The 15,826-nt window shown below is 49.7% G+C and overlaps 2 protein-coding genes across 6 annotated transcripts; both read left to right on the top strand.

Annotated features, from left to right (window-relative positions):
* Positions 1 to 2,497: 2,497 nt before the first annotated feature.
* On the top strand, positions 2,498 to 14,411 carry LOC135817273 (uncharacterized). 5 transcript variants are annotated; one of them, XM_065330423.1, is made up of 6 exons: positions 2,498 to 3,041; positions 4,846 to 4,915; positions 5,130 to 5,238; positions 7,723 to 7,770; positions 13,435 to 13,489; positions 14,245 to 14,411. In XM_065330423.1, exons 1-6 carry the CDS (start codon positions 2,960 to 2,962, stop codon positions 14,262 to 14,264), a joined length of 384 nt encoding a protein of 127 aa, XP_065186495.1. In that variant the 5' UTR covers positions 2,498 to 2,959; the 3' UTR covers positions 14,265 to 14,411. The 5 variants fall into 5 exon arrangements, 3 of the variants coding, with proteins under 3 accessions (XP_065186495.1, XP_065186496.1, XP_065186494.1); XM_065330424.1 differs by having other exon boundaries at positions 7,706 to 7,770; XR_010553524.1 differs by lacking the exon at positions 4,846 to 4,915 and having other exon boundaries at positions 7,706 to 7,770.
* LOC135817272 (uncharacterized) lies at positions 10,714 to 12,420 on the top strand. The gene has a single exon (XM_065330420.1). It carries the CDS (start codon positions 10,727 to 10,729, stop codon positions 11,675 to 11,677), a length of 951 nt encoding a protein of 316 aa, XP_065186492.1. The 5' UTR covers positions 10,714 to 10,726; the 3' UTR covers positions 11,678 to 12,420.
* Positions 14,412 to 15,826: the final 1,415 nt, after the last annotated feature.

Here is a 15,826-nt window from a genome sequence, read left to right as displayed (position 1 = left end):
TGGCTTCACGAACCCAACTCTTCTCGAAGGAACACAACTGATGGCCCTAATTAGACCTACTTGAAAAGTATGGACAATGATGGATGGCTGACAGTTAGCTTGGATTGTATGTTCACTATTACTATAGTACATTGTACTTGAAGTAGTTGTAATGGGATGGCTCTGGAACAATCCAGGACAGTGGACTTATCTCGAACACGAGATAGAGGACTAACATAGAGTGCAATTCACCGCAAGTAACTGAAAAGCTGGCCAGCCAGGAGACAAGCAAGCAATAGAAAGAGAAGCATCCGGGCATGCACTTGTTGCTGTTGTTGTGCTGTATGCATATTGTTTCGCATCGTCCTATTGCCAGACTCGAGTCGTGCTGATGAAGCCAAAACTCCATTGGCCGACAGGTTGCCATGCACGATATGACCTAGATCTGAGTAAGTTTATTGCTGGCTCAATGCATCCCCTTGGATAGTGGGTGCAGCGGGAGCGACAGCGGGCGCATTACGCAACGCCAAAAGAGAGCTCTGCAGATACGCCGCCTGCTTTTTCAGGAACGCGATGTGATGGTATATGCAGCGCAGAGTGTCGACCTTGGTCGTACAGCGGCTTACCACCAGTGTGCGTGCCTTGCGACTACTATTACTACTACTGCGGCCGCTATGTGATGATGATCTGGCCGGGCGGCTGCGGAAGCACGTGCTGTGCTTTCCACTCACACAGCACGGGGTGGGCTCTTGCAGTGCAGCCATTGGATAGCCGCTTGTCTCGATCAGTCGCTGCAGATTGTCGAGGTGTTGGTTGATGAGCCGCACACGGCCGCGATCTCGCTGGTTTATCAAGCTACTCCTGGCAGTTTGTCGTACAGGCAAAGAACCAGTGCAGGCTGATTCAGTACCATCCGGCTTCAACGCGTCGCCGTAATCACTATCGCCGTCGCTGTCGTCCTCTTGCCCTGACGAGCATGGTGTACTAGCCCTGCTCGCGAGAGCGGACACAGGCTGAATTGGCCGTCTCTTTGGGTCAGCCAGGGCCAATGTATTTGGTCTCGCGGCCCGTCTCAGTACTTCACCGTCGTTTCTTCTTGGCTGCATCAAGCTTTGGGGAGGAGACGGTGTCGGGCATGTGACGTAAGTAGTCCTCCCTTGGCTACAACCTGTTGCTTTCAATGAATTACTTCCTGGAGCATCGTCGGCCAACCCAGCCGTTCTTCCATCCATGGGGAGTTGTCTGCCTTCCGTATAGATAAATCCCCCAGTAGTAGCGGCAGCAGCAGCAGCAGCAAGAACAGCCAGGGGTGGACGCCCGGTCATAGGCATACCAGTACTTGTTGTTTCACCGACATGTACTTCCTGGCCATGACCATGGCCTCGTGAGACTTCTGTCGACGAACCAACGGCATTAGCAGCAGCAGGGGGATGTGGTAGATCTATCGTGCTAATCGGACCTGACTCAGACAGTCTGCGACCAGCGCTCATAGTCATGACCTGTCCGGCAGCCGTCAACAAGGTTGGATCCAGTTCAGAATGATAGCCATCCTCCACCACCGCATTGTCACTACTCGTCCCCTCGCGACTGGTCAGGGGCAGAATTATTTTCCTGCTTTCGTCGCCCGTGCTACTTTCCATGATATGATGCTCCGCCGGTTGCCGTTGCTCCGTGAAGCCGCAGTGCAGGATTGAAATACAGAATAGGCTGCCAGTGACCGCCGGCGCTCGCGATCGCAGCGGATTTCGAACACGTGCTGTCGCAGCTGCTCAAAAATAGACGACGAATAGACGACGCGTCGACGACGGAGGGTTCCGACTCACATGCGTTGGTCCGGCTGCACGGATGCGCTAACTCGCTAGCCAAACGAACACGTTCTACGCGGCTACCCGTTTGTTCTCCCTCTGTTCTCTACAACAGAGATCATCTAGACATACATGTACAAATAAGCTCTTGCAACAACCTACCCACGCAGGGTATTGATCTAAAACAGGAACAGCAACATAACAACAAAAGGGAAAAAAGGAAAGAACAAATAGTTACATGAGTAACAGTTGTAAGAGTACAAGTACTTAGTTACCATGGTTACTTGAACAAGTAATAGTTGAAGTAACGGAGTCAGTGAGAAGGGTTGGGATCCGGATGTTGGTCACAAAAAAAGAGATCAGCGGCGCGAGCCGAGCGCTTGCGAAGTACATGATCATGATGATTGTACGGGGCCCGGGGAATATTATTAATTCGTGGTCGCAGGTGACTGGTCTACCAATGCCAATATGGTAACGACCTTTTCGGCTACGTAACCGCCATGCATTCGCTTCCCACTCGCTATGTTCATGGCTGGTTCCTCATCTCTGATCTTCTTCTGTTCTGACAACCCTGGCCGATTTCTGCATTGCTGATTGTTCATGCATCATGCCTAGGGTAGAAACGGAGCGAAGATTCCAAATGTGGATTTAGCCTGGCCAGCAGTTTCGAAAAACTTTCGATTCATGTGAACAAGAGTATAATTATAAACGCTTGTGGCTCAATGTAGCTGAACCATCGGACCTTATTTGTCAGCTTGGATCACGTGATCCATCCAGCTGCCGCGTGCGGCAAACAGCCCAAATAGCGCTAACTCTGGCCTGCGAGCGTTTGCTGCGACTAGCGCGCTAGCGCTCGTGACATACACAAACGCGCTAGCCAGAATGCTTTGACTTTGATGGCTTTCAGCTTCTATTTTTTGAAAAGTAGCGCGCTCAGACCAGCTCGCTCACTCTTTTCCTCTTCCATTTTTTAGGGCAATTGTTTTGTTTGATAGACGAAGCTTAGGGTCTCTTTGGGTTTGCAACCCTTACCCTCCTGGAAAAAATCATAGTTGCTAGACTGCGACACTTCAGACCAGGTACTATTAGAGCCGCTAATGGACGACGAGCTATTTTCCGCTATCCGGAGCTCAAGCATTTGAGCCGCTAAATGGACGAGACTCCTAGGGTAAAGGATGCAGAGAATGAGGAGAAAACACTCGTATGGAGCAGGGAGTAGGTATTGTACTACTTCCTGGTATGGAGCACTGAGAAGCGGTAAGTCTTAGGGCAATTCTTAGCCAGTAATTACTTTCTCGCCATAATTATGTTCTCGTTTTTCGTGTCTTCTGTAATGCCAGTACACTAGCAGTACGACTACACTGTAGGCGAGAGTGCATAAGCCAGAGTGTGCAGCTCTCCATCTATGCAGCATAAACAAATTAATGACAAATTTCCTTTGCCTAAGGGCTGAGTTCCACTGCCGCTCCGCCGCACATCATCCACGGCATGAAACGTCATCATTACGAGCTGGTCCAGCGAGGCCGCGGCTCATCACCAGCTTTCGCTTCGCTGCTTGATACAAAAAAATGCAAGCCGCGGTCACGGCTTGCATTGTTTCCCGCACTTAATTGTTTTATTCGGGGGAATTTTAATTCGTTGCACAGGCCAGAACACGAGGATTTTTTTGGATTTCACGCGCGCGCAGGCAGGCTAAATGTCATCAAAAAACGTCGAGCACGACCGCGGTACCGTGAATGGCGAGTGTCACTGGAACCAAGCCACTCTGCTGCATGCAGCCAAGTACCGTGGAGCAGCGGAGCTGCGGAGCCGCAGTGGAACCCGGCCCTAACCAAACTTATAGCAATTTGAAAATGTTTGACAATTTTTCATAAAAAACTTGACAACATTGTTCTTCTGTAGAGTGCCGCTGGCAACTCCATCGATGAACTCCATCAATGAGCGCAGGGATAAAGTTTAGAAACCCTTCGAGCGAGAACGTGTTTTCATGCCGCGTAACTTCCCCTTTAGTATGGCCCCATCAAAGCCACTCGCTGACTACTTACCAGTAAAATGGGGTTGGACGGTTGTCAGATTAGCTGATATGTTTTCTGCCAACACAACCATAAGCAGTTGTCAACTCTCAAGACTAAAAGAGCTTGCGAAGAAAGTGAGAAACCTTGGCTATGAAAGCACATGAAGCGTCAGAACATAATCGAGCAAACTTGGACCTAGATTACCAGTGTCTGCTCCAGAGCCGGGTCAGTGACCCTGTTTGTGAGTACTTGGACCTTTTGGAAAAAGAACACTGGGTTACCTGCAACCCGGTCGGAAGTCCTGTCGAGTACTATACTTTTTTATACTTCGAGGGTATACCGCCACTGACAGGCTGCATACGCGTGCAGATGCGTGCGGCCAGAGTGCCCAGTGCGAGTACGTTCATACATGTACATGTACAATCATGTACATCAGGAAGTCGAAAGTAAGTTTACGACTCCCTGACACACAGTAGCCGCACTTGAACGCATCTGGCTCTGGCCCAGTGTTGCAGGAGTTGTGCCAGGTAGACGTGTACCCGGTTTGTGTTAAATCTTAGAGCAGGTACTGCATACCCTATCATATCTGTGTACATGGGTATACAGAGTCAGTGTTGTTGCGTCCCACTCAGCACCCTTCTGGTTCATTTCGGCACCAGCACTCTTTGCGTATGCAGAGTTGAGTAGAGTGCAAGTTCGGACCACAAGCACACTGTAGCAGCTAGTAGCAAACCTAACCTGTGCCGTGATGCACGGCACGTGTGTGCATCTACTTCATCCCTGAGTAACACACCTGGTATATTGTGCACGATAGGGCACAGTAAATAATCAGCATGCATCGCAGTTTTCTGCAACATATTCCTGAAGTCACTTTACACCTCAGAAGAATTGCGTCGCTGACAGGAATTCGATACCGGTTTAGTTTCTCTCTGGGTCATTATGAATCATAGAAAACCCGTCATACAATAGGTTCAAGCTAAAGTACCGTATCACCATGGTAATTCCTGGAAATTCGGTTTGTTTTCTGCCTTTTGTTAAACAAGCAGCAATGTGCAACAGAAATTACCATGGTGATACAGCAGATCACCGTGTGAAGCGGTGTGAGATGCAGCAAAGGTGAGCCTGTTACTGTGAGTCTATGCCCTAAACAATAAACTTTGCCGTGGGATGATTATCCTTGGGCTGCACACTCTGCACACTTATTGCTAGGTATATCATTGGTCTTGTTCGGATCGTCCATTACGTTTGCAGCTGTTCAAACTTGTTTTGTTGTTTATTATTTTATTGATTTATTTATTCTACTTGCCTTTCCTATCTTCTTGTGTTTTAGCATTAGGCGATTTGATCGCAGGCCAGGTGACAAGAGAGGAGCTGATAGACGATCTCTCCAGTGTCCCTCTTGGTTCGGAGCAGCGCCGAGTGCTGACGTTGGGACTTGGGTAAGGATGAGTGTTCCCTCATGTTTACAAGTTATCCGTTTTGTTCAACACTAACGGTTATATGCAGAATACTGCTGAGTCAAAAATGTGCAACAATCAGCACAAAAACTGACTGATGAGATCATGACATTCAACGACCTGATGCTTAGCTGCATCACGTTTATATCCGTAAGTAAGTGTTGGACAAAATGGATAACTCGTAAACTTATGGTCCTCTTTTTCAATTTTAATCCTTGGCTCTCCATCCGAGTTCCCTCGTGTGTGTAGCTATTATTATTTTTTTGGTGACAGTCAATTTTTTCTTCAGACTTTTCCCGTTTGTGTCTTTCCCTCAAACTAGTCAATATTTTTATTTACTTATTTTTTTGCCCAGGGTCTACATTCTACCTTTATTTTACTTAGACTAGGGTTAGCTGTCCGTTTACCAGTACTCATCCACACATATGTGCACATAGGGTCTACACAGAACTCTATCAGTAGATATTTTGTGTATAGGGGGTTGTCTATCCACCGAGATAGCACTATATACTCCCATTCTGTGTGTTCTCTGGTAGCTATGTCCCTTGGAGACTATACGGTGCCAGTGTGGTGACCGAGGTCAGGCCGTGTCTGCACTGGCATCGTCAACTTTGCCTACTGCTACGTGCTCCATCTGTGTCCTGTAATTTGTTTGGGGAGGGGGGGGGGGGCAATATTGGTACTTCAGGTGCAGGGGGCAAGGGGGGAATGGGGTGGGGGGACATCATGCCCCCAATGAACCTCTCTAGGCGTTGTTCTGGAGTAGACTGACCATAGGCGGAGTGTACACATGCAGCACATAGTTTGGGAGCTAGAACGCGATCGGACTCACGCATATTCAAAGGCAGTCTATTGTGATAGTAGTCCTGGACGGATCTCACTATGATGATATAGGTCGTGCCCAGCATCACATTGCCAAACATTATAAATGACTGTTTTTTTGCCTGAGGGGCTAGATGAGCATGCGGCTAGACTGCCGATGGCAACCAACAGGCTCAAGGCTGTGTTGAGACTTCGTGTGAGCGACCCGAGTCAATTGTTTACTCGCCATGACTAGGCATCGCATTGAGCATCGTATGCCCACTAATATATGTCACTGTTCTTAGTCGCACCGGGGGCGCATGCCCGTTTCCAGGAGACTTCTCTAAACACATAAGCCCTGGGTCCTGAAGGTTAGGCCTATTGTTAATCTAAATAGTCCTGGCTACTATCCCGCTGAGTTCACTGACTTTCTACTGAACCCGTATGTATGTGAGGAAAGTACTGTTCTGACCTCAACTGCGGATTTCATCAACTTGGTAGAAGGTTTGCCTGTGCGGGACGATCATTTATAATTGAGTATAGATGTGACCAGCCTTTACTACACCAACATCCCCAACGAGCTCGGTTGTCGTGGTATATCACACACAGGTGTACAAGGTGGATTCCCCTCGCCCTTCGTACATGGTTATTAACAGCTGTGACTTCCTTGATGTCAGTCATTCGGAAGAAAAATGAGTCCGTGTATGGTAACGATGTGTTTCGGCAGATCCAAGGGACTGCCATGGGTTCGCCCGCAGCAGTGGTCTATGCCGACATTGTTATGCTGTATTTGGAGAAGCGTTACGTTTTGCCGATCTTAGAGGGGGAGGGTTTAGAGGTTTATAGACGCTTTATCATTGCATGGTTGCGAAGGTCAAGTTCAGCGCACTTTAGATAGGAATAATAAGTGTTCGGCCCTCAAGTTTTCTTATGAACTGGCACATGATGGCATTGATTTCCTGGACACCACAGTTTTCCGTAGTAAGGGATACATGGCGGTGAAGCCGCATTTCAAGTTCACCAATCGTTTCCTGTATCTGCTTGTCGGTAGTAACCACCCCTGTAGTATGGGCAACGGTGTGTTCACTGGGGAGTTGATCCGTATCCGTCGGTCTTCGACCCTTGACCACCACTACGAAGCTGCTGCCGAGCGGCCGAAGCAGGCTTTCCGGGCCCGTGTATACAAGCGCTCCATCTTTCATCTTTCAGACCCGTACACTAGGAATGGATGCGCAGGGAAGGTATGTTGGTCAAATTGGCATGGGTTTGGGTTATTTCTGTAGTTGTATACAGTGCTCCTCATTGTATTTACCTGGGCCCGGCCTGCTGTCCTTCGCCCGTTGGTCTTGAGGTCCAGGTGTAATACCCCTACCATACAGTCCGGTGGCCAGCGCGGTTGTTGTTACACGGTGGAACATCGGCAAGAGGTTGCTTGCTCGTTTGCCTCATGCTCAGTGTCCTCAGGGAGTTAGTATTTTCCTCCTGTTTGGATTTTGCAGTGTCTATGGTGTCGGTAATTGAGTTTTTGTTCTGTATGCTTTTCTGTGGTGTGTGGCTGTTGTTCACACATCTTTATTTGACTTGCTTCCTGGTGTGGTGTACCTTTTGTTTTATGTTTAGGTCTCACTCCGACTCACTCTGGCTGTAGAGTTCTAGCATCCGTAGCTGCCTCAGGGGGTGCCACTTCTCCCATCAGCGTCGACTAGTCCGCCGGTACGTGGTGCTATATTACGTTTAGTTGTCTGTTCCATCCTGTACGGGCTGTGTCCTGCTGACCACACAGTCTGGGTCTCCATACTTTGCATGTTCTCATCGTGTGTAGTGTTCACACGTACATATATGGACTGTCACACCCATATGTTGTACATGTGGCTGCACGTGTTGTCTCTTTGTCGTACCTGCTGCTGTATTTGTGTCTCTGTGCTGCTGACCCGTACATGCTGCTGCGCTGCTTTGTTGTATTGCTGACACGTGCACCTTTTTGTGCTGATATGATATCGAGTGCGCCACTTTTTGTGCTGATGAGGGCACCACTTTCCGATATCATGTTTCCTTTCGCCATGTCAGTTGTCAGTTCTCCCGTCGTCTCCTGAAGTGTAGTAATGAATAGCTCTCTCTCTAGCTCTAGAGAAAAACCACTTTACTAGTCCGTTTGATGTGTGGCGTGGCGAGGATATAGTAGAGGCAGCTCGTTCTCCAACCGAGACGACATTTGGCGCCCAACGTGGGGCTCAAACCCACGACCCTGAGATTAAGAGTCTCATGCTCTACCGACACATATATGCACGCGGCACCGTTTGTGCTCCTATCCATTTACATATGCTGCTTTCCACACCTGTGCTGACAGTCGGTACGCACCGACTCTGTACGCATGCACGCACACCATTACATTCTGTTGGCATCATATTAGTGAGGTTTTGCATTCCGAAATTCGGCAAAAGATTCGGCACGCGGGAGCGAGGTCGAAAATGCACACGAAGATGCGGCATGTTTGTTCGGAAAAAGCTCACTTTGCCGAACATATTTTTCGGATGAATTTTCTTGTGGAAGAGCGCTAGCGCGTGATTTATTCAAAGAGGTTCCTTATCTTGGCATGGCTTCGCAGGCGTCTTTGACGACATCAGCATCGTCAGCTACCTCTGATTGCTCCTCTCCGCTGCCTGTCTACTCTCTTTCGCCTGGAGTGTCCTCACCGTCATCTGTGTGGCTGAAAAGACTATGGCGATACCCATAAAATTTGACTTGGCCATGGAGTTGGTTTTTCTGAGGCGACTGAGGAGGCAGGTTTGGCCCTCGACTCTTTGGGCGCGATCAAAGTTTGTCGGAATCAGCAAGAAAAGGAGCACGGGACAGGACATTGCTGATGCTGGGGCTCACGAAATCAAAACACATCATTTTCGACTTGCAAAACAAACGTCGGTGCGAAAATTCGACATTTTGATGTTCGACAAATGACCAAAGAATGCCGAGCCGAAATTCGGAATGCAAAACCTCACTATTGCGGAGCTTTCCGGAGCTCCGAGTTAGTTGTTGTTTGGAATACAGCAAGAGAACAACATTACATTGGCGCTGCGAGCAAACGCCTGATCCTCGCCATGTCCCTACTGTCACTACCGCCTCCGGAGCCATTCCCGATCTACAGCAGTCTCTACGACGCTGCTGCCCATTTTCTTGCCTGGGAACGGTGTTTCCAACTCTATGTCGCAGCAGCCGGCATCTCGGATGACACTCGCCAGGGAGACACTTTCCAGTATGTGGCCGGCAAGGACATCCAGCAGCTCGTCCCTACGTTAGCCAACACTGGCAACGATCTCGACGGCCTCATAACCGCCGCCGCCGACTACTTTCAGTCGAAGCAGAGCCCCAGCATGGCCCGCTTCCACTTCCGGCAGGTCACCCAGCAGCCTGGCGAAACGTTAGACACGTTTTATACTCGTTTGCTGGCATCGGCAACGACCTGCAGCTTCGCAGACGATGCCCAGAAGAACGTGGCTCTCTGTGATCAAATTGTGGCAGGATGCACGTCCGATCCACTCCGCAGAAAACTGCTGGAGTCTGCGTCCCTTGATCTCGCCAAGGCGCTCAAGGCCGCCAGAGCATTTGAAGCGTCAGTGGAACAGACGGCGGCGTTCCGGCGCACACAAGACTCGATCAATGCCCTCCGTCATCAGCCACCGTTCTACAAAAGGACACAGCCGCCTCCCGCTACTGTTTCAACTCCGTCGCGTCGACCGATGCAGTCTTCGCCACATCCAGCTGCAAACTCGTACCACCAGCCACCTGCCCCAGTCGCCACTCGCGCTCCAGGCCAGCGGGAATCCAGCACATCGCTCTGCTACCGCTGTGGAGAGCCAGGCCACCCTGAGTCACGTCGCTACGCAGTTTTGCACTGTAAACGTCTGCCCATGGGCGTATCGTCCGCATCCGAGATCCTACAGCGCACACTGGACGCCATGGCTCGCTGGCCTCGACGGTGTGAAGAACGTCCACGACAACATCTTCAACTTTGGTAAGAGCGTCGAAGAGCACAACCGACGACTCGCCGCCTGCCTCCAGCGGCTCCAAGATCACAACGTTACACTCAACCGAGCCAAATGTCACAAATGTCACATCCTCAAGCCTCGGCTCAAGTTCATGGCTAGCGTCTACTCCGACAAGGGCATCCGCGCCTCTCCCAGCCACCAGCAGTCTGTGGCTACATTCTCTACACCATCTTGCGTCAGCGACATACAGAGTTTCCTGGGTCTCACCAACTTCCTCCGCCGTTACATTCGTAACATGGCCGATCTCACCACGCCACTCACTGCTCTCACTAAGAAAGGTACTGTTTGGCGTTGAACTGATGTTGAGCAGCAATCATTTGATGCACTGAAGAAGGCCATCGCCGAAGACTGCATGCTGCAATACTTTGACCGCAAGCGATACACATCACTGTATGTCGACGCATCGCCCACCGGCCTCGGCGCAATCCTGTGTCAACGCCAAGACAACGGCCACGATGCACCTGTAGCATTCGCCAGCCGTGCACTCTCCGGCGTCGAGCAGCAATATTATCAAACTGAACGGGAAGCATTGGGTGTCAAGTTTGGCTGCCTTCGCTTTCACCACTACTTGACAAGGTGATCCACAGTTCACCGTTGTCACCGACCACAAGCCGCTCCTGCAACTCATGGCCATCGGATCGAGACCTCCGCCACGAATTGAGCGCATGGTCCTCCGCCTGCAGGATCTAAGCTTCCAGCTCCAGTACAAGCCTGGCCCAGAAAACCCGGCCGACGTCGTCAGTCGCAATCCGCAGCCTCATCCCGACTTGCCAAACATCGGCGCACAGGAAGACACTGCGTACATACATGCCCTAGCTACAGCAGCTAAGCCGAATGCGTTGGCCCTGAAGGAGATTGCGGACGCCACCACCGCAGACACCACACTGCAAGCCATCCTTTCCTCTCTGCAATCTGGCCGCTGGGATTCCAACCACACCACGGTCCGCCCGTACTTTGCCCTCCGCCATGAACTGTCTGAGAGTGACAGTCTACTACTCCGCAACGACCGTCTCGTCATTCCCACGGCCCTCCAACGGCTTACCCTGCAGCTTACACATGCGGGCCACCAAGATATTGTCCGCACCAAGCAACGGCTCAACAGCAAGGTTTGGTGGCCCAACATGGCTACTGAAGCCGAAACACTCTGCCGGCAATGTATTCCGTGCCAAGCAACTCTCTCAACGACACCGCTACGTCCGGGAGTCCGTGCCCACACCACCGTCCACCAAGCCGTGGCAACGAGTCTTCGTCGATTTGTATGGACCCATGCCAAACGGTCAGCACCTGCTTGCCACTATCGACCAATTGACTCGCTACCCGGTCATCAAGTGTTCAGCACGACACCCACTACGGCCGGTGTTGTTAAAGCTCTGCGCTCTACATTATCCATGTTCGGCTTGCCCGAAGAGCTAGTCTCGGACAACAGTCCTCAGTTCCGTTCTTCGGCTTTTGCTGATTTCCTCGCGCAACACGCTATCCAGCACCGCCACACCCCTCCTTTGTGGCCACAAGCAAACGGAGCAGTCAAGTGCCTCAACCGTACCATTGGCAAAGTTCTGCGAACCGTGCCAAACTAGCTGGCGAAGACATCAATGTTGCATTAGACCAATGGCTCCTAGCGTACCGCACCACGCCACACCCTGCCACTCACGAGGCACCGGAAACACTCATGTTTGGTCGCCCCATCCGCGACAGCATACCCTGCATTACGGCAGCCGCACCAGACTTGCCTTCAGCTGCCCACCGTGACCAGCAATTCCGCCAATCCCAGTGCGACGCTGCCAATGCCACCCGCCGGTCAAACGCCCCCATCCTCACTCCTGGTCAGCGCGTCTTACGCCGCAATGAGCAGGCACACAAGCTCTCACCACAGTGGGATCCCAACCCCTGGACCGTGGACCAGATCTCTGGGTCTACGGTGACGATCTCCAACTCAGCAACTGGCCAAAGATCGACTCGCCATAATTATGTCGTTCGTCAAGCCCGTAATTGTTGTCACACTGCCAGCCCATCACCCACTACCAGCTGAAAGTTCTGCCACCACACCTTACAAAATTACAACAAAATCACATGCAAGAAGTCCTTTCACTTTGACTACTGCTCGTTGCGTGACATCACTCCTCACCAAAGGACTTCCTGGGGATCACAATCCTAAACAGACAAATGTACGAATACCGCAACTGACTCTGTTGTTCTGCACGCCACGATCAACACGACTGCGTGCAAGACACAGCTGATCATCGTCACTGTACTCTTCCCTGAGCACGTTACCCTGTCGCTGCAGCCTGCGACGGACATTCCATAGTTCCACCAACTTGATGGCTTGATGTTCCCATTGACGTCGACCATGCAGTGTTGCCATTGACGACCTTCAACTTCAGGTCCTTGCCGTGGTCCGCACCATTCAAGAGATGGGCCACATTTGGTGTACTTTCACCCAGTTGGTCACTTATTTTAACCTTGCCGACTTTCCACTGCCGGACTGTTGCTTCAACAACTGGCGGAGAGCATATACGCATATCATCACTCTTCCTTGCAAACATCATTTCCGTCTCCACCACGTCCTTATCAGCCTGATCCATGCCTGACACCCCCAAGGCACTGTCCACTGTGCCGCCGGGCTGGTGGAGCGACGGACCGATTCTCCAGTGACGGTCGTCGTCCACAAGGCTGTTGGAGTGCGCATCCAAGATGTGCTAGAGGTGTTCAGTGTCGTGCAATGCTATTGCATGAGCTGATTGTTTAGTAACTGGTGGTGTTAGTGGACAGTATAGCGTAACTTGTAGTTCCTTGGTCTTTCTCTTTTGTATAAACAAACTAGTAAGCTAACGATAAACTAGTTACACTGAGACAATTCGACTGGCACAAATTACAACAAAATCACATGCAAAATGTGCTTTCACTTTTACTACTGCTCGTTGTGTGACAACCACCATCATCAGTGTGCGCATTGCGCCTGGTTTGGTGCATGCCTGGTGGAATATGACATAGCGGCTGATGCAGTGGGCACGTCAGGTAACACCTAACGCATTGAAAATGACTCAACTATGACTTGGTTCGATTGCAACAAACCTAATGATAGTGGTACCGAAACATTCGGGTAACCGGAGTAAGTGCCAATTGATATTTTTGGCTCCAGTCAGTCAAGTGATTCAATTGCAATACAATTATATACGTACGGTGGATCTCACTTAGTACGTACCCGGGTAAGACATACACCTGCATAACACGGTCCTCTTTTGTCGCACGGATTTTCCTCCCATAAGCGCATATTCAGATGTGTACGGATACCTTCTGTTCATGTGATTCATTGTCGCTGTGTTACTGTATGCAGATCTCACTGAGCTCTGCTCTCCGAGCATTCTGCATCCAACACGACTTCCCGAAAGGTATGTATGGTGGCTAATAAATAATGCGAGAGTCTTTACAGATTCCAGTGCTCTCATGCCTTTTGCAAGTTCCGTTTGTAAGTCAAATGGAACATGGTTTGTGGTCAATACTTCAGCAGTAGTGGTGCGAGAATATTCGGGTGTCAAATTGCTCGGAATTGATGTATGATAACGGAGAATATACCAACATGTGAATCACTTGGAGATATGGTTTGCCAGGTTCTGTTCACACTCACTAGGCTAGACCCTCTCGAATATTGTACAACAGTTTTGGCCCAGGAGTGGTAAAGGGCACGGGGCAAGCTATGTCGGGACCTGCTGTAAAGTCCGCCATACACGAGCTGTACGTCTTATCGGATGGGTATACCTGATATTGCTGATAATGAATGGCCCAGTTTCATTGTACTGCTGTCCGCTATATTATATCCTTAGTGGCATTGTTAACTTCTCATTGCTTGTGGGGACGCATGGATCATACGTCCATCCAACACCTGCCAATCGGAACCCACCGACAACGCTGTCGGTTGGGTTGGACCACAATCGGTTGGTTTTTGAGTCTAAGATGCCGCCTAGGTAGCACACAGCATTGCTAATCTGATTTTAAATTAGCTGCGCAAATCCTGGCATACTGCCCGTAAATGCATCTAACTCCCAGGGTACTTATGAGTTTTTAGGTCTATGTGGTACTTGTGTCGCATTGGCAGCCACTGTTCCGTTCTGTATTTTCTGGTGTATGTGTCGTTGAATCTCCACAGAAAATGTGCTCGCGCATTAGAAGGAGGTGAAAGATGCACCTGCAGGAGAATACATGCTTAAGAGAAGGCAGAAACATGCCCGGATCCACCAGAACTAGTGCTGGCAAGTCAACAGAGGCGAGTACTGATAATGTTCCAGATTGTGGTAGGATCACATAAGCAAAATTGACACTGGGAGGCACGGCGGTGGGTCAGCTCATGGCCAGCGCCAGCTCCAGTGGATATCACGTGCATCCAGTTCTAGTACTATAGTATGACTGCTACAAAGTAGTGCGGCCCAAATAGAACTCGGGTCAGGTGCCGAAGAACTGGGGGATGGGGGGGGGGGGGGCATGTGTCAATGAATGGTAATAACTCCGGAAATCATGCTGGTGTATCGAGGGCGTGGGCCAATGAAGTGCTGGATTGATGGTGGACGACTGTACTGCAATCTTGGCTGGTCCCACTATTGCAGAGACAGCACTTCCTGGTGCAACCACCTTATCCTGCAATCTATATAATAATTATTATAAGAGATTTGTGTGAACGATTTTAGCATGATGCAAGTCAGCTTATTGTGCTGGGGGCCTGGCTACATGTCACTATAGCTTTTTATAGACTCGATCACCGCATTACGCTGCCTTGCGTTGACTTGATTGAGCACTCTTTTTGGTTAGTGTCAAAGGTATATGTAATATGTATCTGCCTTCGTGCAAAGCTCTCTTTGTGCGTGTCTTGCAGATAGCTCGCTGACTTTGATGCTTTGAGCCATTTTCAAATTGCTTTTTTTGTTCATTTCATAGACCGTATTGCCATTTGTTTAACCTCCCGCTCTGAGCTCCACTGATGGGACCTAAAAAGGCTGAAACAGCTGTCTGGAGATTGAGCGTCAGTATTATGGATTTAGAATCACAATCTGGGGACAGCACTAGTACTGTCTAGCTGTTTCGTCCTTTGTGGACTCATCAGCGAATCACGGAGAAATAACTCTTAACTGAGGATGAACCTAGCAGCCATGAAAATAGATAAATAATGCCTCCAAGCAAGAATTCAAGGCTACATGTGTAGGCCCGAATGTGCCTTGCCCGAGTGCTGAAACTGATAAGTCATTGAGATACGCATAGAACATCTGGCAAAGGAACTACTAAAGCCCCCACAAGCACGGTATTCTACTTCAACAAGGAAGAATTTTTTTGCACAGCCCTACATGTATAATGTTGGTATAGGTAAGCCTTGTTTGATAAATTAACATGACAAGGCGGGGGACGCACTGTGTTAAAAAACAGTGCTCCTGATACACTAGTGTGTCCTCGGCTTTGTCACATGCTGTCAACCGATCAACACATACAACGTTGCATGCAAAACGGCTGCAGCCTCGAAGTACGGAGTGCTATTTTGGAAAATGCTAGATATACAGCCTGTACTTATACAGGTGTTCTATCAACTAGTGCCATTATGACAACGGTAGCTGAATGATACATGTACATAAACCCGGGGTCATCATTGCAAGAACCTCTGGGTCTAAGCCCGAAGTAACATTCAACTACATGACTGTATACACCATCATGTATACACCATCTTCGTAGTAACTGAGTCTACCCCT

Source organism: Sycon ciliatum, chromosome 5 (assembly GCF_964019385.1).
Source record: "Sycon ciliatum chromosome 5, ocSycCili1.1, whole genome shotgun sequence".
In the NCBI taxonomy this organism is placed as follows: domain Eukaryota; kingdom Metazoa; phylum Porifera; class Calcarea; order Leucosolenida; family Sycettidae; genus Sycon; species Sycon ciliatum.
Note: the sequence above shows the minus strand (reverse complement) of the source record. Positions and strands in the feature narration are given on the sequence as shown.

Excerpts from the sequence above, each read along its gene's own strand:
- LOC135817272 (XM_065330420.1), top strand. The coding sequence starts at position 10,727 with ATGGCCATCGGATCGAGACCTCCGCCACGAATTGAGCGCATGGTCCTC.
- LOC135817273 (XM_065330422.1), top strand. The coding sequence starts at position 2,960 with ATGCAGAGAATGAGGAGAAAACACTCGTATGGAGCAGGGAGTAGGTAT. Across the intron at positions 3,042-4,845 it reads GTATGGAGCACTGAGAAGCG|CAATGTGCAACAGAAATTAC; the intron begins GTAAGTCTTAGG and ends TTAAACAAGCAG. Across the intron at positions 7,771-14,244 it reads CAGCGTCGACTAGTCCGCCG|AAAATGTGCTCGCGCATTAG; the intron begins GTACGTGGTGCT and ends GAATCTCCACAG.